The sequence below is a fragment of the Aspergillus undulatus genome, assembly GCF_047715775.1.
Source record: "Aspergillus undulatus strain CBS 261.88 unplaced genomic scaffold BDV17scaffold_15, whole genome shotgun sequence".
NCBI classification, from domain to species: domain Eukaryota; kingdom Fungi; phylum Ascomycota; class Eurotiomycetes; order Eurotiales; family Aspergillaceae; genus Aspergillus; species Aspergillus undulatus.
Genome location: NW_027396619.1, coordinates 43674 through 63232, shown reverse-complemented (window position 1 = coordinate 63232; position 19559 = coordinate 43674). Strand labels below are relative to the sequence as shown.

Below are 19559 nucleotides of genomic sequence, written 5' to 3'. Positions count from 1 at the left end.
TACCAGGACTTGAGGATGAGCGGTTCGAGTCGCGGCCACATGTACTCCGAGTAGAACGCGTTGCGCGAGCGACATCATTAGGCCGTGTTGGGAATAGCGGCCGCAATGTATACACGTGATCCACCCCCACTCTTCCGACTGCGAGTCCAGGGCAGTGAGGAGGTACGGAGTAGAGTGAGGCCTGGGCTCGCCAGGAGCCACCGACGCCGTGATCCTGCATATTCCCACTTATAGGAGTCCGTTATCATAGCCCTGCACATCTGCGCTGACGACAGTAGCAGCTCAGAAAGCCGACTGATTGGCCCTACTTCGTAATGAAAGCGGATCCTCTCCAGCCCAACACCTCCGCTACTTATCCGCTCTACTCAGAGTATCACCGCGGCATAGAATTCAGCCTAGCAGATTTGCGGGAATAGTGACAACAGCGGTCTATTCCAGCCGATGAGAATCCCCATTGCACAATGAAACGAAATCGTCCTCATTCTGACGCGAATGGCGCGGCGTCCTCGGGGTCGTCTCCTCAGAGCGGTCTCCCACATTCTGTCACCGAGATTGGCTCCCGGCAGAGTCCGCTCCACGTCCCAAAGATATCACGAAGGATACGTGCTTGTACGGAGTGCAAACGGCATAAGGTGCGATGTGATATGAACGCAGGAGAGATCGTTTGCCAGCGATGTCATCGGATGGGTTTAGAATGCGTGGTCAACAAAAGCCTTCAGACATTGCTCGATGATGAAGCAGAGTAATCATCCCCCCTCCTAACCCCCCAAAATGCAGCCTTGATTGAACATAACAATGCTAATAGATCTTGTGTTGCTTTGCAGGTGGAAATCGACCATCGAGCTTGCCATGGCTGATTTGCTTCGGAAAGTCCAATTACCGGAGTTATCGTACTATCAAGCTGTTGGGAAGTCCGCTGAACGCCCGCCTAGGAAAAGAGTCCGAAAAGCGTCCACCGTGTCAACAGATGACTCTCCTCTGACCACTGGAATAGATAGGGCAGTCGAGGTAAACGAGTCAATCGATGCCGCAACACGGGCCGGCGCTGAGAAAATGAGCCCGCCTATAGCAACCTTTCAGCCACAACCACAATATGCTATTGATAAGGAAGAAAATGGTGCCACGTCACTCGTCACTGCTCCCATGGGAAGCTTGTATGAGGTGACTCAGTTGAGCGATATCCGGGCTACTTCGCCCGAACGACATCATGCAAATGATCTCGTTACGGACTTCGTCTCGCGTGGAGCAGTAGGCTTACAAGAAGCAGAGGAGCTGTTTGATCACTTCGACCGCGTTCTCAACCGTTATTTATGGGATGGCATATTACTCGTACATAAGGATCTCACTTCATTGCGGAATTCGTCTTCTATGCTTTCTGCTGCTGTTTTCGCCGTGACTGCACTTCACTTACCACATAAGGAGCGGACTTTTGATACATGTTACACCGAGTTCGCAAAATTAGCATCGGAGTCAATGCTGGACAGGCACCATACTCTAGATGATCTGCGCGCACTATGTATAGGCGCTTTTTGGCTCGCGGACGTAAGTTGGAAGTTGTCGGGTTATGCGGTTCGGATTGCGACGGAGCGGAATCTTCATCAAGCCTACCGAAAAGCTACCCTAGGTTCTCCAGAGCACAAGGAACAGGCCAGGCTCTGGTACCTTCTCTATGTAAGCCATGGTCTTGTGCTATCTTCATATTCGAGTAGAACCTGACCTTTTCAGACTTTGGAGCACCACTTCTCTATCGCCTACGGGCGCCCACCCATAATCCACGAGGATTACAGCATCGCCAATCACCATACCTTTATACTCTCTCCATCTGTATCGCAATCCGACCTTCGTCTACACAGCCAGGTGGATTTGTTTATCATTCTCTCCAGAATATACCATGCCTTCGGCCCCGATGTTGACTTGGAGGTACCAGAAACTGAATTTCCCAAAATCGATAAATTCGATACCGACCTCGGGGATTGGCGGTCCGCATGGCTGCCGCGCTTAGGTATGATGCTTTTCTCTTTTGCTGTGGATAATTTTGCTTGTTGCTAAATTTTTGATGATGCAGCTGGAAGTCGGTATGTTGGTGCGTACCCCTATAAAGCTGTATATCTACACTATAATTTCTGCCGCTTGCAGCTGAACTCTGTGGCCCTGCGAACCTATCATTCTTCGAATTCGACACGCCCGATGTCCGCAGAACGGAAGAAGCGCGCAAACCTGGCTATAGAATCTGCGATCGGAACACTGATGGTGGTCCTGGATGAACCTGACATCCAGCGAGCCTTGGTTGGTGTTCCACTGTACCTCCACAGCATGATCACGTTTGCCGCTGTCTTCCTCTTGAAAATCGCTGCCAAGGGCTGCTCGAGTGTTGTTCCCAATACTCAAAACCAACAAAATTCGATTGCGGCAGCGGGTCTCCACATCGACGTTTCGTACGTGCGTGCTCTGGTGGGCCGCATCATTGAGCTGATGGTGTCCTGTAGCAAGCGAGCAAGCGAGCGGCATCTTAGCCATCATATATCCCGTGGCCTGAAGAAAATGCTTGCAGGACTCGAGGAATGGGAGAAAAGGAACTGTGGCTCTCAACAGTACGTGGGACAGGGCAACAACGACAGTTCCTCAATGTTCAAGCCTGTAATAATACCTGGGGCTCAGCCTTTGGGCGAGGGAGATACCATCTTGAATCATCCACCTCCACTCTTAGGTGTTGCGCCTCTATCCGCCGAGAGAGGCAATGGGGTTGAATCTGGGACGGGTAAACAAAACGGGCTCTCTGAAGGCTCCGTGGACCCTATGATGGCTGATTTATGGGGGTTTGATGAGGAATATTTTCCGACTGGGGTGTTTGATTTCCTCCAATCCCAGATGCCCGCATGACGGCGTCAAGGCCTACCTCATCGTGGCAAGAGCTCAGACAGTGAAGATAGATTGAGAGGAGTGTGACTTGCGTTCTACCTCGACACTCACCTTAAGCATAGTCCGGGACCCCTTTGAGGAGAATCCACGAAGGCTGCGGGTCTTTATCAAGCGGTTTTCTGAAGAGTTTCTCGCGAACGCTACATAATGTGTAACGGCGCCCCGATCTACCATGATGGGAAAGAATGTCCTGCTATAATGCTGTCAACAGCCGAACATCTGCCCGCAATCATTGCTGACTTGATCAAACCGAGAGGCGCTTCCCAGCAGATGTATAGGACGGCGTTCAAACCTTTGAAGGGCTCGCATGTCACCACGTCCGGATAAAATAATGCAATGGGGATAGCCTCCAATGGGATTGCCGGCTTCCAACCGGCTGAACCGCATCTCCGACGGCAGGCCGCGGATATTGCTGAGCAGACCGAAGACTATCCGCGGTAATTAGCCTAGCTAAAGTATACATATAGCAGAGCCGAAGAAACTACAATCGCATCTTGGTATTCTGGTGAAGGCATCCTGCCGAAACATCGACTATTTTATCTCTCTAGTTTCTAGCTGTTCGGTGGTGTCTGTAGATCTCCGAGCAGATTGCCGAGGTTCGCCTCCTAAGAACTCCCCCGCAACCCGCAGCACTCTTTTCCGCGCCACTGTCGTGATCTTGTCTTTCAAGAAATTCTACAGCCTAATTGGTTTTCACTAGGAACTGACTTTGAATTTCCTGGAGATGAATCCTTCTCCCCTTTTACGTATCGTCTCGCGCTCGACAGGCCGACTGGCCAAGGTTTCCGCAGCTCCGCGCGCCGCTGCCTTGCGTGGTTTTGCCACAACTTTCAACTGGGAGGACCCTCTCCTTGCGTCTGAGTTATATACAGAGGATGAGTTGGCGATCCAGGAGACCGCGAGGCAGTACTGCCAGGAACAATTGCAACCGCGGGTTTTAGGTAAGTGAATCGACCCCACCCATGAGACATTCCCGCGGCGTACAGTAGGTACGTCGCTTTCTCAGGTTGATAAATTGCCTCCTCACTGATAGTTTGTACTTACTAACAGATGCTTATCGGAACGAGAATTATGACCGAAGAATACTTGAGGAGATGGGCGAGCTTGGTTTACTCGGGGCCAGCATTGAAGGATATGGGTGCGCAGGAGTCAGCACAGTTGCTTCGGGGCTCATCACGAAAGAGGTGGAGCGCGTGGATTCGGGATACAGGTCGGGCATGTCCGTGCAAAGCTCCTTGGCTATGACCGCCATTCACGAGTTTGGAACCCAGGAGCTCAAGGACAGGCTTCTCCCAGAATTGGCGCAAGGCAAGCTGGCGGGCTGCTTTGGTCTGACCGAACCAAATCACGGGTCTGACCCTGGGTCAATGGAGACAATCGCGCGCGAACACCCTACTCAGAAAGGAGTATACCTGCTTTCCGGCAGTAAGACTTGGATTACCAATTCGCCCATCTCCGACGTCTTAATTGTTTGGGCTAAGCTGCAAAGCACGGGCAAAATCCGCGGGTTCGCGGTGGAGCGCAGCAAGTGCCCACCGGGAACACTCGAGACACCTGCTCTGAAGAACAAATCTGCTCTTCGCGCATCCATCACAGGCATGATCCAGCTGGACGATTGCCCGGTGGCCGTAGAAAACATGTTTCCTGATGTTGAGGGGCTGACTGGACCCTTCACCTGTCTTAACAGTGCTCGACTGGGCATTGCTTTTGGGGCCATGGGTGCTCTTGAGGACTGTATTGATCGCGCCCGAACCTATGCCTTAGAGAGGAAGCAGTTTAAGGGTAACCCTCTGGCTAAGTACCAGCTCATCCAGAAGAAGCTGGCGGACGCTGTCACAGACGCTACGTATGGCACCTTGGCCGCAACCCAGGTTGCGAGATTGAAGGATGCAGGGAAATCCACACCCGAAATGATATCGTTGGTGAAGAGGCAAAACTGTGATCGAGCCCTTGCGAACTCTCGGATGTAAGTACACCTTCAGACCTGCTTGCCGCGGCCATTTGCACCTTGCCACCAGAATAGCCAAGTGACTGCGTCTCTGCCCAACAGACTTCAGGAAATCTTTGGCGGTAATGCCACTAGTGATGAGTATCATATAGCTCGTCATGCAGCGAACCTATTCGTTGTGCAAACCTATGAGGGACAGAGCGATATCCATGGTGAGTGTCCTTTCTAGCAACAAGTTTTCGGGGGACAGCACTGATATCCCAATGTAGCTCTGATCTTGGGCCGCGCCATTACTGGTGTGCAGGCATTTGTGTAGCCGACACATGCCGTCTTTACACATATTAGAATTGTTCTTACTAAGTCTAGCTCCAGATGGCCACGAGCATCCATCTCTGTACATACAAATGCTATTCTGGGAAAGGATATCTCTACAAAAGCTCGCACCCAATGACAAGCTATGAAAATAGGTCACGTTATGGCTGCGCCACGTGGGCACGCGAGTCTCTGGAGGAACTTGCAAGCCAGCCCTGGAGCAAAAGATTCTTCCGCAGGAGAAGCCCCAGTGTACTCATTAATTGGACGAACCACAGTGAAGGCTTAGTGTCCACCTTGCCGCCTTACGGAATCATTAAGCAAGACCCTGGACTCCTGGACCTGGAGAGTTGAGACAGCCCTGTCCACTTGTCGGTGGCTCGGAAGGTGGCAATGCACGAAGGCGCTGGCGCGGCCGAAGATGAGTGCACTGAGAGTTCCATATTTTGACCCCTACTAGCAGTCTGTAAAGAGCACAGAGTAGAGATATTTCCCCCGTACTTGGCCAAAGCCGTAATTACTGCTCCTGTAGCCACTATAAGTAGTTACGTGCTCCGTAGTTAGGCAGACTGTACAGAGTGGGGTGTGGCTTGTAGGTGGCTGGTGGTATGTAATGCCGGATACGGAAGCGCCCAATGTGACCTGATTTGTCGGGCAGTCAGCGGTAACGGGCCGGGGAGGGTAATCTTTGTAAGAAATGTAATTTTGGCGGGCCCTCCTTCTCCCGCTTCGTTTCGCCTTCAGCATTGACTCTTCCTTCTCTCTTTCTCTCTTCTCGTTTCCCCTCCTCCAGCCTCGCCCGACGTAATCCTGTGAGTATATCACCACCAGCTCTCTCCTCTTTCCTTCTTTCTTCCTCTGTCGTTTCCTCACATTTCCATCTCTATCTTGTTAGCTTCTGGTCATCATTCCTTCTTTCGCCAACTCTTCTGTTTTCCGGCGTTGCTGACCATCGACTCTTGACTGCAGATACCCGCCTCCAAATTCGATAACACCACTCATTCCTCAACCGTCGATCGGCTGATTTTGTTCATCCTCCGCTCTCTCTCTCTTCTCTTCTTTTCCTCATATCATAAAAATGGCCCTCAAGAGAATCAACAAGGAACTCACTGACCTCGGCCGGTAAGCTTTCCCTCTCAGTGTTCCACCCCACCATATCGCGGGGGCCTCAAATTCACCCACCAGGACTTCGTCCTACACGCCATGGCCCTTTAGCCATTTTATTGACGTGCACTTCCTATCACAGTGATCCTCCCTCTTCCTGCTCTGCCGGTCCTGCCGGAGAAGATTTGGTATGCCCCGCGATCTTCTATTTTCTGTTCTTACTAAACGGTCGTCAATCGTGGCGGGGTCGCTTTGATACCCATCATTACGTGCGATGCCATTCATCAAAAAGGGAGACTAACACATTTTTTTTTCCAACTGAACAGTTCCACTGGCAAGCAACAATCATGGGTCCCGTAAGTCAACTACACCTCTTTTTGTTTTGGACGTAGTTGTCCAGGTTCTTACGAATTTACACCTCCATAACAACTGTGCTCAATCTCTAATATATTCTTCTAGGGTGACTCCCCATACTCGGGCGGCGTGTTTTTCCTAAACATCCACTTCCCTACCGACTACCCTTTCAAACCCCCCAAGGTCAATTTCAACACACGGATCTATCACCCCAACATCAACTCCAACGGCAGCATCTGTCTCGATATTCTCCGAGACCAATGGAGTCCAGCCCTGACTATCTCTAAAGGTGGGTCGGCCTCAGTCCTTCTCATGTCTTGCCCTGATCGCGAGATTGACATGCTTCGCAGTGCTGCTCTCTATCTGCTCCATGCTCACAGATCCCAATCCCGATGACCCGTTGGTGCCGGAGATTGCTCATGTGTACAAGACCGATCGCCCCCGATACGAAGCAACCGCACGTGAGTGGACTCGCAAATACGCCATCTGATCTTCGCCTGTCAAGTTGCCACGGCCACACATGGTCTTCTCAAGTGCTCTGCGTCTCTACTCGCTTTGTGACAATATGCAGGAAGCCTGGCGTACCGTGATCGTAGATCTCTTGGTTGTTTTATCTGTGGACTATTTGCGTTTGTTTTACATATATTCTTAGTTTTCGGGTTTCTCCTTTTGGCGGGAAATGTCATATCCAACGATCATTATGAACAACTCATGCATTCATGGCATTTTTGTTTTATTGAATGGAGTCGGACAATGTTATGTGATTCACAAATATAACCCAAGCATGACGATTGATTTTTCCTTGGGTCGGGGTCGCAAAATCGTTGTCGATGCGGTTGTACAGGCTTGCGAGTAGTCTGGGCAGTGGACTGGGTAGTAGCGACAGGATAGAGAGGCTGGTGAGGGGAGATTGGGCTGTATTAGGAGAACTAGTCTCTTAGTAGTTCAACGAGGCATTACCAATTAGCTGTGCAACTCCAGTTACTCTGCGCTTCTCTGGCCATATTTGATTCAAAGCTCCAGAAGCCAATGTGTACATGAAGGCGTGCTTGTTTAGTCGTAGCTATGAGACAACGTCGACAAATTTGGAAGATGTATGGACTGAAAAAGATATGGCTGAATCAGGAGAAATCATCGTCTTATGTCACATGCTGTATGAAGATGAAGAACAATATCTATGCTATAAGTGAGACATCTGTATAGTAGGGTGGGCTGGAACACACCCTTCATAATCGAAAAGGCAACAACGAAGGTAGGAATGAATGCAAGTGGAAATCATCACTCAAATCAAGGCTGAAAGGCAATTTACGCAGCCTGGCTTCCCCGCCGACTCGAACTCATTCTCGAACCGGCCGCCGAACCAACCTTCGAGCCACCGCCCGCAATGCTCCCGCTGGCCTTGACAGTTCGCTTTGAGGCATGGCTTGATACCTGGCTGACACTGTCACTTGGCCTGACAGGCTCGTCGAATTTACTCGAACGTTTTGACGCATGGGACTTATGAGAGTGATGTGAGCGATGAGAATAAGAGGAGCGTCTGGACGAGTCACCGGCCTGACTGATCGAGTCATCCGGCGTGACATGAGTGTCAACATCCACGTCATCGTAGCGAGCTGCAGATTTAGCGCCGCTGCGGTAGGACGCATACGAGGCAGTTGAGCCCTCCGGGAGAGGGATCTGGCGGGCTGTACGAGTTGAGGAGGCTGTGCTTCCAGCATGCGACTTGGTGACGGAATGGTGCGAGCTCTGGTGATGGGATTTGGATGCTTTGATGGTGGAAGCGGAGTATACGCTTTCCTTCTCCGAAATGCGAGATTTCTCGCGGAAAGAGCTGATCAATGTGCTCACGTCGGCCGGGTATTGTTGGGAGCCGAGTGCGGAGTGATATTCGATGGCTCTGATGGGAGCTTCACTCTGGTTGTAAATGCTTCCGTCTGAGGCCCGACGGCCTCCTTCGTCGTAATATAGACTCCCTATTGGACCTCTAGTCCCGAACTCAGTACCGTCGTAGACCGTGCTCGCCCAAGGATTCTTGGACGTCACGCTCCGGGTTAGCGGAGGGCGCGATTCTGCGTTCGAGTAAACGCTTCGGGGAGGAGGTGCCTCAATGGCGCGATATCCCTGATAATCCTGGAATTGAGAAGACGCTGGCGATGACTCTTGCGAGGGGAGCTGACGGAACTCTTGAGGGGCAAATTGTGCCGGTGGTGGGCTAGATATTGTGGTTTGATTCGGTTCTGAATCGCTTTTGGATATGGCGTAGGCGATCGCTGCGCCAGCGGCGGCGCCTATAAGCGTTCCGACAATCGTCTTAGCAGCCTTACCGTCATCGGCGGTTTGTGTTGTGTGAGTGTGAACAACGTAAGGCTGCGGGGGTGCTTGTTGGATTTCGCGGGTCGAGACAACTGACCCACCGCGTTCTGAAGGCGCTCCTCTATTCACAGCGGTGATTGCCTTGGATGCGTGGGATTTGGAATTTGATTTGATAGTGCTGGCCTTTGAAACAACCGAACCATTCTCGAGCAGTGCAAGAGCAGGTTTATCAAAGGCAGATTTGGCTACCGTGCTGCCGCAGCTGCTTTTTGTGTCTGCGTCGGGGCGATACACGGCCTCGATGCTGTTCCCATCCATGTCCATCACAGCAGCGCTAAAGTAGCCTGAATGGGTGTCACGAGTCTTAGGCTCTCCATGCAGTTTTCCGCCAGCTTTCAGGGCACAGATGAAGAATGAGTTTACAGCGTCTTTTGAAGGCGCGGGAAACGCAACATGAGCCGCACCGGCGGGAAACCTATTATTTTGTTAGACATACGTTGAGGTGTTTATAGAGTTCCCGCTCACCCCGGCTTTTGCTCCGTAATCCAGAAGTCTGCTGGTTCGTTGGAATTTTGACCAAATCCGATATAATCGTCATGACGACCAATGAATTTGTACCCCAGGGGTTGTAAGCAGGAGAGGAAAAATGATGTGGAAGTGGGAAGGTGGGAAACGGTTAAGGTCAAGTGAGAAAGAGGCATGTCTTGTCGAATATGTTGTCTCGCTGAGTCGAAGCTCTAGCGAGAACCTTAAGAGGAAGAAGCGCGGTTTGTAGAGGTGGCAACTGTATTTCACCGATGGGTTGATTGTAGAAGTGATAGTAAAGTAGCTTTTGGCACGAACTGTAACTGAAGTATGATGGATGAGTGGCCTGGTCTAAGTGGGTGAAGATAGAATGGATGAGTGAAGACAGATTCGCAAGGCAGGATGAAGGGATTGATAAATAAAGCCGTTCAGTCCTTGGAGGTATTCTCGAAGCATGCCCCCGCCATCCAACCAGAAGCTGCCAGGGCGGTAGTCTTGTAGGCGTCCTCGTGCTCGACGAAAGAGCCTTGAAATTCTACCAGGTAGGAGCGCATGGTCTCAGCAGGAGCCCGGCCATGCAGGCGGTCACCGGAAAAGACGAGCTCCTATCGGAAATCATGAAATTCAGACAGACCCACGATACTCCTATGTATCGGTGAAGCTAGCCACGAGGGGTTGAACAACATTGGAATCACAGCCAGGTCATCGTGGAGAAGCCTGACGGGGGCCCTGTAGGCGGCCCTGTCGATTAGGAAATGTGTGGGGACCGCGCAGAACCAAAGCCAAGCAACATCAAGTTGGTGAGGCGAGCGATCAAGGACAGTGTGGAAGACCAGGATTGGCTGGAGGCGCAAGTCTGACGAGGGAGATTGCACAGGCCCGAAGCGTGACATTGGACTGCAGCGAGATAGACGGTTAGTTCATCCATCGTTTGCAACCCTGTTGTCACTCATCAGGACTATGGAGCAATAAGAGTCGGACACCGCTAGAGCAACCTATCGTTTGACACCGCGAAGACAGACTAGTCTGTCTGGACACACGGCCACCAATCACGAAGAAACAGCGAATGGAAGAGAACGGTCGAAGAAAACGAGTTTCGAGAACCACTTGGCAGCCCCTCTTGTCGTTCTGCACCTCTGATGATGGCCTGTTCCGTTCCTGCTTTGGGCACTTGTGCTGCTGCTAGTCACCGCCGGTGCTGTCTGACCGCTCGGTAATTATCCACTCCTTGACTCTTGACTCCCAGACAAGGTTTCTTGGGGCGAAATTATGATGGGTGAAGCATCGTCAATAATCATTGACGGCTGCAAATGACTATTTTTGGAGTGTCGGTTGTAACTTGTACCCTCTAAGACGGAGCTTGGTGGCTGACTAGCTGTTGTTCGTGGCCGCGGCCATTATTGCTCGGAATCAGCGGTGCCATGAGCCTATGTTCCATGCAGAATAACCTTCACAGGAATCCATAGACAGAATAATCAAGTTGTCGACAGTCGACGGATGAACGGACCCTTTCGGCGCCCCAAATGAAGCGGGAGATCCACAAACCCATGGAGTAGGAGATGTCTGCTTGCCACGTCGTCGTGCGCAAGAAACGCCGTCTTAGCTACTGGGGCCACTCAGTCCGTACTTATTGCGGCGTACCCTGTACAGGAGGCTTGGATCCGAGGCTGAAGAGCGCAGGGCCAGGCAAATGAATATCGACTACCGAATGAGTCATACGAACCAGACGAGCAAGACCCAAACTGAATGACGGGAGGGGAGAAGGGAAGAGGAGAGAGAGTCAAAAAGACGATGGCAGGAATGCCTTGCGTCAACCTTAGGCATCAAATCCCAATCTCACTTGCAAGTTGTTGCAAGTTGCAACTATGCCGTACAACTACAGACCGAGAAGCTGGAAAATATTCTCTCCTCAACCCAACCAGGTGCGAGATTCCACTAGACTTTTGTCATAATATTCCATCTATATATATCTAGACTGACGACCGACTAGAGTGTATCGTGGTACCCCTCTGCTGCTCACTCGCGATTAATTGATCGAGGCCGTCCACTTGGAATCGAGGCATTGCGCTGTGCAGACTGAAGCGCAGTGCGGGTACGGAGTAGTCAACTATCAGCCAAGGACTCCCTATGGTCCAGATCGCTCTGACCTTCACAGCCTCTTCGATTCCTGTCAACAAATAGATCACCGGAAGAGCACGTACCCCAGGCAAGGATTACAGGCTGTAACCTTGGCTTATTGGCGTCGTACAATGGAAGGTACTTTGCTAAACCAATCGGCCGATGGTAATAAGGCAAAATACGAAACCGACAGATCCAGATTGGAAGTTCGCGAGGACTCGACGAAGGCAGGAAAAAAAGGCCAAAGTATTAGGGAGATCATCTTCAACAATCAACGTTTGCCATGCTCCTGAGAAGCAAATGATAAAGCGGCAAGGAAATTCGTCGCGTCGTCAATTTTGAACAGTTGCCACCACCAAGGATGAGATTGAGCTGTCGAGCGTATTCAAAGAATATCCCATACTTCCTCGGCGGCATGGCAGAACTTGCTGCATGCGACACTGGCACTCAGACTGTAGTTGCTGATACTAATCGCATCATCTTTGAAAGAATCGGCAAAATCATCCTGACCCTTGGCCATAGCTCCGACAAAGATACAAATACTCTCTTTGGGTCCAAGGGACTCAATGTAGTCTTTGACCCTTACAACCGGAGCTTCGTAACTGAGTGTCACCTTGCGGCAATTTGGAGGCAAGTGGTCGGTGATGGGGTTCTTGATGACTTTGAGGAGCTTCTCCTGTGAATTGGTGGAACGAATAGAAAGCCGATGCAAAAGCTGGACCATAAGACCGGCGAAACGCTTGAACGTTCGAGGGATGCGAACCGAAGGATTGACCTCAATCAGCACACCTTTGGCAGTGTGAATATAGATTTGCAGCTTGCCAGCTTTGTTGACGGGAGAGTCGAGGAGGGTGAGAAGACACTGCCGGTAGAGGATGATTGTCAGCGACCGAGGTTTCAGATCGGTTCCGTTTGACAGAAAAAATGGCCTTACCTGGTGGGCAATGTCAGGACGAGCCTCACTTATATCTCGGTTCATTTTGCGCATGACACCAATGTGCTCGTCGCTGTTGAGCAATGAGTACTTCTCATCACGAGCGGTACCATTGCGTCCACCGTGAGAAGCCCTGAACGTCTCCAAGCTAGCGTGAGAAAGTACCACAATTAAACGTTGCGTCTCTTTATCACTAGGAGGGATGGGCACGTGTTGCTCAGCGACAAGCTGAGGCAACTCGGGAGGAGGGCAAGACTGTGTCCCTGAGCGTTCAGGCAGGTCAGTAATCATAGCGGGCTAACGACGAGGAAGAGGAGTGGCGGGGAGAGCACGGGGGTGTGTTGTTGCTGGGAGGGTGGTGAAAAATTGCCAGTGAATGGATGCTGGAGTTGTTACGGAGCTTTCTCCTGGAGCTTGACGCCGATCCGCTCCAGCTGAGGGATGGAGGGGTGAAAAGAAAAGGAAGTTGGCTGTCGGGAATAGTAGGACGCAGAGGCGGGCAGGAATGAGGGGGAAAAGTTCGACAGTGAAGAGCTGTGAGAAGGAGGCTTTCATTGGGCAATTGTCACATACTGGCACGCTTTCTTTTTCCTGCTACCTGGAGGGATTCCGACATTATGAGCAACCGGGCTTTTGGAGGAGACGCGAATCGGCGAAAGGCAGCGATCTAATAATACGCTGAGAGCCAGGAATGAGGGAAAAAAATAGGCCGAAGCTGAAGCCTCGACGGCTCGGAGGTTGAACAGTTGCGGCGCCCGAAGTTCAGGGAATCGGCGGTTGCGAGGGGTATAGAAACGGCCTGGGAGTGTTCAGGTCACTTTCCAAGTTGGCTTTTCTGAGATTGAGAGTCTGAAGATTGAGAAATAAGAATTACCAAGTAATGGTGAGCCGGAGAGTGACAGAAAGGCGGGCTGAAGGGTTTTTCGGGTCCCGCCAAAACTGGGCTCTCTTAGTCTTACCAGCATCTTGTACTCGAAACCTACCGTTGTCGGAGCATCAAACCACCCTCCACTAACGGTTGCTTTCCCTCATTGTTCATGACGCTGCAGTCTCCAATACTCGGGTCCCCGCGGAGGATTTTCCGCGCCTCATGTTATCCTCTCTGCACACTATCGCGTCTTTTGTAGTACTTAGTACTGCAGTCCTGGGGAGCGACCCCTGCTTCCTTCGACCTATTCGGAGCTGTCATTTATCACCGAAACAACCCGCCGAACACTCGACTGCCATTTCTGCAGGCTTCTCTCGAGGTCGAGTCTCCCTCCCTAGATTGTTTGTACCCCGTCTATAACCACGAGTCCTCTGCAGACTCGCATGGGCTCGATGGATGGTGGTGTTATTACGGGCTACCAAAACCTACAGTACTAGTACCCATCGCTTTTGCAGCCTTCCCCAACTCGAAGAGGCATTCGACCGACTCTTTCGAACCCATAGAATGGTTCCCGTATCGGGAAAGCTCCTTGCGGCGCTTGCCTGGTCAAGCTTCTTAAGGATGCCGCCGCGCAGTCGGATCTCTGTCACGTCCATCCATCTTCTCTTCCCCGCAGCGGAGTAAATGGCCAGGGCATTCAACGCTCCAAGCAGCTACGGAGCGATGGTGAGAGATATGAAGTCCGACAATTAATTACTGGCTTCTGAGGCCGTCTTACTCAGACCTTCGGTTCGAGGAGTTCGGTTGCTGACTACTGCTGCTTGGGCCCCGTCGGAGGGGTTCATTCTCTCCTGCTCGCTGTTACATGTGGCCTTCAACTCCGCATCAGCAAGAGCTGACGGTGACATACGACATGTGCGGCTTGCCTTCGGATGACTTGATGTGCCACCTGGAATGATGCACACACTCAAATGGCCCAGCCATTCAAAGTTGGCGAGCCATGCACCTGTCATACCGGGTGGCGCTTAAGCTTGATTCGGGTCATCAGCGTCGACGTTCAATTACTACAGTATCAACCCCACGGATTGTGCCCCGAATTCTCTGGTGCATAACTGTGGTTGCGTGGAAAGCATATCGCACTTGCCAGGGCGCGGTGTTGATTCTTGATAATCTCTCAGAGGAAAAGCAAAGCGCGGAAGAACAAGGCTGCTTTTTGTATGTAGAATGCTCGTGGTCTGGAAGACCTCATAACTTACTGAAGCCTCTCTGCCAGTCACCTGGCGTCTGAGATGCGAGAGTTGCTTCTTTACGTCGTCAAACCAACAGGATGATCGCACAGATTATCCAAGTCATTAAAGTGCCATGATAGGAGACCTACTGCCTTGAGTCTGACGCCTCTCCGGACACCATCAGCGAGGATGCTCGCATGGATTGGCAACTGAGTCGGATGCATGAGCTCCGAAAAGGCAAGAATGGATAAATAGAAGAGGGACCTACAGCAAGGAATGTTGGAGTGCATGTACTCCGTAAGGGGAGGATTCTTGCGATGCGCACAAAGGATTTCCCATGAAGGCTGGTCTTGTGCCACGAAAACAAGGCTTCGATCCTATCAATGCAAGTCGCGGAAGGGCTCACAGTATTCTGGAGGACACGGTCTCTACGTCAAGGTCTAGCAGACCTATACTCCATATCCGTAGACCCAGAGGGTATTCTGCCAAGTGTGTTCACGCTCCAGACTCAGAGCTGGACGCTAGTAGCCCTTGCTTGAAGAGTGTGGTGTACGCTGTAGATCATGTAGAGCACCAAAGGAGAGCCCCGTAAGGCATCATCATCCAAGCTCAAGGCAGGGTTCCGCAAGGGCTGGGCCAACCAAGGTAGGCGGATAAATAATAACAAGAGAGAATAACTGCCAGCGCAGCTTGGAGGGACGGTAGTGTGGTGAGGCCGTCCAGTCATACCAGGGTGCTGGAGAGACATACTTTATGCAGGTTAGAGCGAGGGCGATGGTTGGCTGCTCGTGATTTCAGGAGGCGAAGTCGGCAACTTCTTGGGCTGTCGCAGTGGTCCAGTCGCCAGAGCTGCAATCAAACGAGTTCCACAGGATCAGGCTGCCTGATATAAGATATGATACAATAATAACTATTCTCCTTCACCACTTTCACCCTCTCAGTACCTTTGACACCATTGTACGAAGGTTCAGCATCAATATAGCTCAATCAGGCTAGCCCTCACGCGTTCCAGAGCCCACCCGTCGATCACTCGCCGCCGAAGCCTTCCGTCCGTGGAAAATAATCATCACAGGCGTCATCAGCGCATAACATCACTACTGCCTTACTCCTGTTTCCCTTTGTCTCGCGTTCCTGTTTCTGTTTGTGTTTCTACTGCCTGCAACTCTGTGTTCCCATGTTGACCCTCCCCGAATTCTCATGATTTAATTCAGTCACTCCAGCACAACCGCAAAAAAGGGAGATGCCGTGGACTGTAACAAATTCATTCAAGCGGTATGCTCCTCCCTCATTGCCCCTCGCTTTCTCGCGTCATCCTTTTTTAATCACTCTTCGGCAGAGGTCTCATGATGAAAACATACGGCCGATCCTCATGGCGCGTCTACGACGACCAGCGTCCAGCTGCCAAAAAACGACGCGTTCTATCCGATTGCGAGTCGGACGCGGCGGAGAAGAGCCTTGAGTATGCCATTCGCGAATCGACCGCCAACATGCGATCGAGTCCGTCGCGTCGGAATTCCCTTGCCCTGTCGGACGGGTCTCACGACACCGACCTGTCGACCCCCCCTTCCTCCCCGCCGCCACGCTTGTCTCCCCCGCCGCAGAACACTCGCAAGCCGACTTTCTCCTTCCTCAAACGCAAGCATACGGCAACAAAGGATGGGGTCAATGGCTCCCCCCTCTCTGAAGTAAATTCCAACAGCGTGCGCGCTTCCCTCGATCCTCCGAAGAAAACAGCAACACTCGCTACCAAACCGCCGGCGTTGAAGCAGATGCAACTTGATTTGGGCCATGACGTACGGAAAACATGCGCGACGTGTGGCATGGAGTATGTGCCATCTAATGCCGAAGACGCATCACTCCATAAGAAATTCCACGATATGAACTCAACTGGGGTAGATTTGGGGAAAGCGTTTATGAGGCAAAATGCGTCACGATGGGTCTACGAGGCGACTCGCTTTGATGAGGGCTACGTGGTGATAATTGATCGCAAATCGACTCCAACCGCGAAGAATCAGGCCAAGAAGGTCCTAGAGGTCCTTAGCAAGGAGCTTTCTTCTCCCGTGATTGAGGATGAAATCCTCTGGAGCCAGACGGAGCCACCAAAACATCTGCGCAAGAATGGAGAGTCGGAGAAGATGGACAGATATAAGGTCTTTTTGCACATGAAGGATAGCCGATGTGTCGGAGCCTGTTTGACCGAGCGTATCTGGCAGTCTCACGCAGTGGACAAGGCGGCTGCCCAGGCGGACGACACCGATTCGGCCGTGACCGTCTGCGATGAGGCTCATCCTGCGATTGTGGGCATCTCGCGCATTTGGACCTCCGGCTCCTCGCGACGCAAAGGTATCGCTATGGATCTCTTGGACTGTGTCGTCAGCAACTTTATCTACGGCATGGAAATTCCCAAGGAACAGGTGGCCTTCAGCCAACCGACCAACAGCGGGAAGAGCCTCGCGCAGGCGTTTTTCGGTCCTGAGAACGAGTGGCACGTTTACAAAGAAAGTTGATTGTGTGCATACGAATACTACGTCAATTACTAGCATTGTGTGTGATGTTGTGGAAGGGAGCAGTCAGGCAAACCCTGTCTCTCTTTTGTCCTCGCCCTGCTTTTTCCCTTTGTCTTTCTTACTACATACACGGCGAGCTGATACCCTTTATTTTCGGGCATTGGGCCATAAGGTGGCAATATTGTGACGAGCATTTATCCTGTGGTCTTTTTATTAGCGGTGTTCTTGGATGGATGGATCTGGGGGACCCTTTGATCTTTATTCTTTGGCTACTCTTTGTACCATATACCACTCCTGATATACAGTTCCAGGTTTTCTTTCGTTTTGTGCGACCACAAACAGACGCCAGAGCGCCAGACAGTGCTTAGTTGAATGGTGGTTTTTTTTTGCATAGACAGAGTAAATACTACTAGTAAACAACAGCGACGGTCGGCCGTTGCTCTTTCCGGACGCCGTGCGGAAGGTACAGTCCAGTCGGGTCAGCGGCGACTTCTTTTGTTGACCCTCCACCACTTCCCCATCAGCTTCACTTCCCCCCGCTCTTCTCTTCCTCCCTCCAGCTTTCCCTCCCTCGCCAAAGTAACATTTGCTCTCATGGTCGGTGTTGTCACGCTTCTCTGCGATGTCTGGATTGAATCCTTTCCGCCCTAGAAATTCAGGAGGTGAGACTCGCTTTCCGCCGCTTTCCGAGTCAGCCATGACGGAGTGAAGACGATCGTGAGACAAGCTGACCCTCGCAGATTCCACTGCTCGCCAACGCCAATCTCATCCTCCACCACCCATATCATCCCCTCCGACAGCCTTGGATCAGATTTTCTTGAGCCATTCACCAAGCTCTGCAGTTGCAACGAACCAGGCGAAAGTTCGTTCGCCGAGTGCCGGTGTGAGCAGCCCCCCGTCTGCGAGTCCCAACGCGCCGGATCTCGACGGTTCTTCAACTTTAGATGGACAATCCGCGTCCGATCCCTTCATACAGAGCTCCGACGTGAGCGATGATGAGGCTGAGCAGGCCCAAGTACCTCCTGGATCCCCGACGACAGTTTTGGGTGATCGCACTATCCCACCGTCGGGTTCATCCAGTCAGCCATCAACCACAAGTCACTCAACTGAAAGGCAAACACCGACGAGTGCCAATCGATCATGTTCCATTAAACAGGAAGGACCACAAGTTGACACGGTGATTGCCAGTTCCTTCGCATCGAGCCAATCCGCACCACTGGAGGCACCAGAGAGTGATAGCACCTCTGATGAACATCAGTCATTCGCAATAGTTACAACATCAGGCCGGCCAATCTCATTAGGGCCAGGTCTAGACCCAAGCGCCTTAGCTATTCGCTCAGGTAATAGGGAAAGAGTCCCGCCGCCTCCTCCGAAGACCCATCATGGTAGGCTGATTAGCCCCGACCTAAATAACACATCGCCTGCGTCTGTGGTTCCCGGCAAAGCCATAAGTCGAGTCTCATTCCACGAATCTCCTCCGAAATTTACGATTTCGCCTCGCGTCTTACAATCGGATTCGGATTGTTTTGATTCGTCCTTCAGCCAGTCAGTGCCGCAGACCGATACTCTTCGGCGTAGCCAATCTCAACACAAGCGACCTCCCACGCCGCCATTGAGTCGACGCCACAGTCATGTGAGGCGCTCGAAGTCTACGCTTTCGAAACCTAATTCTTCCCAGTTGCTTGCACATACCTCCATAATCGAGGCTAGTATATCAACACCTCCAAGTCCAGGCTCCCGGTCACTCACTCCTTCGCTACGGAGTAGAGATTCTAGGAATGATTCGTCTATCCCAGACGAGTCGAGATTAACTCTCACGTTGTCATCAGAGAACATAGAACCGAGGTCATCCCTGCAGCCTATGGGGGTACTGGGGTTAAGGACTCAGTCGAATTCTCGAATACTATCGAAGCAAGCATCGTCCACGAGCCACCTACCACCACCTCCACCTCCTCGCCGCACTCGTGGGAGAAACCAGAGCAGCGACGATAGCCGCAACTCGAGTCTTCGTTCAGAACAACGTGTCGGTGGGCCGGAGAACTATGTCCCGCGCCCGTCAAATGCGCAAGATATTTTAGCGGACTTGTCGCGCTTGCAGAAAGAGGTCGATGACCTTCGGGGCCACTACGAAAGCCGGAAAGCCTGGTAGTCTACAAAGCTGGGCCTTGAACTAAGCAAGCATTACTGAATGTCAAAGCTGGAAACATCGGATGTATGAACTTGTACGAGAACTTGAACATTATGAATGGCTGCCAGGGGTATCTTGGTAGACGCACTTCTTGTAGCACGCTTGGCTTGGGGAGCAATTAACTGGCTTAGGTTTGACAGCCAGGACTTGTTCAGCTAGCATCAACCATAGGCCATATCCCTGTACTCGTTGGCTTGTCGAACCATTTTCCACCGTGATTGTGGTAAGTCGTTCTCCATA

General features: G+C 51.6%; 5 protein-coding genes across 5 annotated transcripts; 3 read left to right on the top strand and 2 right to left on the bottom strand.

Moving 5' to 3' along the window:
* The first annotated feature begins 181 nt into the window (after positions 1 to 181).
* BDV17DRAFT_259226 (Zn(II)2Cys6 transcription factor) lies at positions 182 to 3418 on the top strand. Its single transcript, XM_073757409.1, has 4 exons — positions 182 to 742; positions 825 to 1671; positions 1726 to 2002; positions 2066 to 3418. Exons 1-4 carry the CDS (start codon positions 462 to 464, stop codon positions 2878 to 2880), a joined length of 2220 nt encoding a protein of 739 aa, XP_073617058.1. The 5' UTR covers positions 182 to 461; the 3' UTR covers positions 2881 to 3418.
* Positions 3419 to 3643: 225 nt separating this feature from the next.
* Positions 3644 to 7585, top strand: BDV17DRAFT_297697 (acyl-CoA dehydrogenase/oxidase; the record flags this gene model as incomplete). Its single annotated transcript, XM_073763540.1, has 8 exons — positions 3644 to 3860; positions 3970 to 4885; positions 4970 to 5079; positions 5137 to 5179; positions 6426 to 6471; positions 6610 to 6639; positions 6743 to 6926; positions 6988 to 7585. The coding sequence occupies 8 exons, from the start codon at positions 3644 to 3646 to the stop codon at positions 7125 to 7127; spliced, it is 1686 nt and encodes a 561-aa protein (XP_073617057.1). The 3' UTR covers positions 7128 to 7585.
* Positions 7586 to 7942: 357 nt separating this feature from the next.
* BDV17DRAFT_289823 (VOC family protein) lies at positions 7943 to 9651 on the bottom strand (the record flags this gene model as incomplete). The annotated part of the gene is made up of 2 exons (XM_073761741.1): positions 7943 to 9425; positions 9476 to 9651. The coding sequence occupies 2 exons, from the start codon at positions 9649 to 9651 to the stop codon at positions 7943 to 7945; spliced, it is 1659 nt and encodes a 552-aa protein (XP_073617056.1).
* A 2327-nt stretch (positions 9652 to 11978) lies between these two features.
* Positions 11979 to 12818, bottom strand: BDV17DRAFT_289822 (18S rRNA pseudouridine methyltransferase; the record flags this gene model as incomplete). Its single annotated transcript, XM_073761740.1, has 2 exons — positions 11979 to 12455; positions 12528 to 12818. The coding sequence occupies 2 exons, from the start codon at positions 12816 to 12818 to the stop codon at positions 11979 to 11981; spliced, it is 768 nt and encodes a 255-aa protein (XP_073617055.1).
* Positions 12819 to 15967: 3149 nt separating this feature from the next.
* BDV17DRAFT_280809 (uncharacterized protein) lies at positions 15968 to 19280 on the top strand (the record flags this gene model as incomplete). The annotated part of the gene is made up of 6 exons (XM_073759943.1): positions 15968 to 17126; positions 17872 to 18258; positions 18292 to 18363; positions 18403 to 18676; positions 18710 to 18808; positions 18842 to 19280. The coding sequence occupies 6 exons, from the start codon at positions 15968 to 15970 to the stop codon at positions 19278 to 19280; spliced, it is 2430 nt and encodes an 809-aa protein (XP_073617054.1).
* Positions 19281 to 19559: the final 279 nt, after the last annotated feature.

What these genes read in the sequence shown, in the direction of transcription:
- BDV17DRAFT_259226 (XM_073757409.1), top strand. Translation starts at nt 462, where the DNA reads ATGAAACGAAATCGTCCTCATTCTGACGCGAATGGCGCGGCGTCCTCG. An exon ending in TTGCTCGATGATGAAGCAGA is followed by an intron (nt 743 to 824) that starts GTAATCATCCCC and finishes GTTGCTTTGCAG; the next exon opens with GTGGAAATCGACCATCGAGC. An exon ending in GGCTCTGGTACCTTCTCTAT is followed by an intron (nt 1,672 to 1,725) that starts GTAAGCCATGGT and finishes TGACCTTTTCAG; the next exon opens with ACTTTGGAGCACCACTTCTC.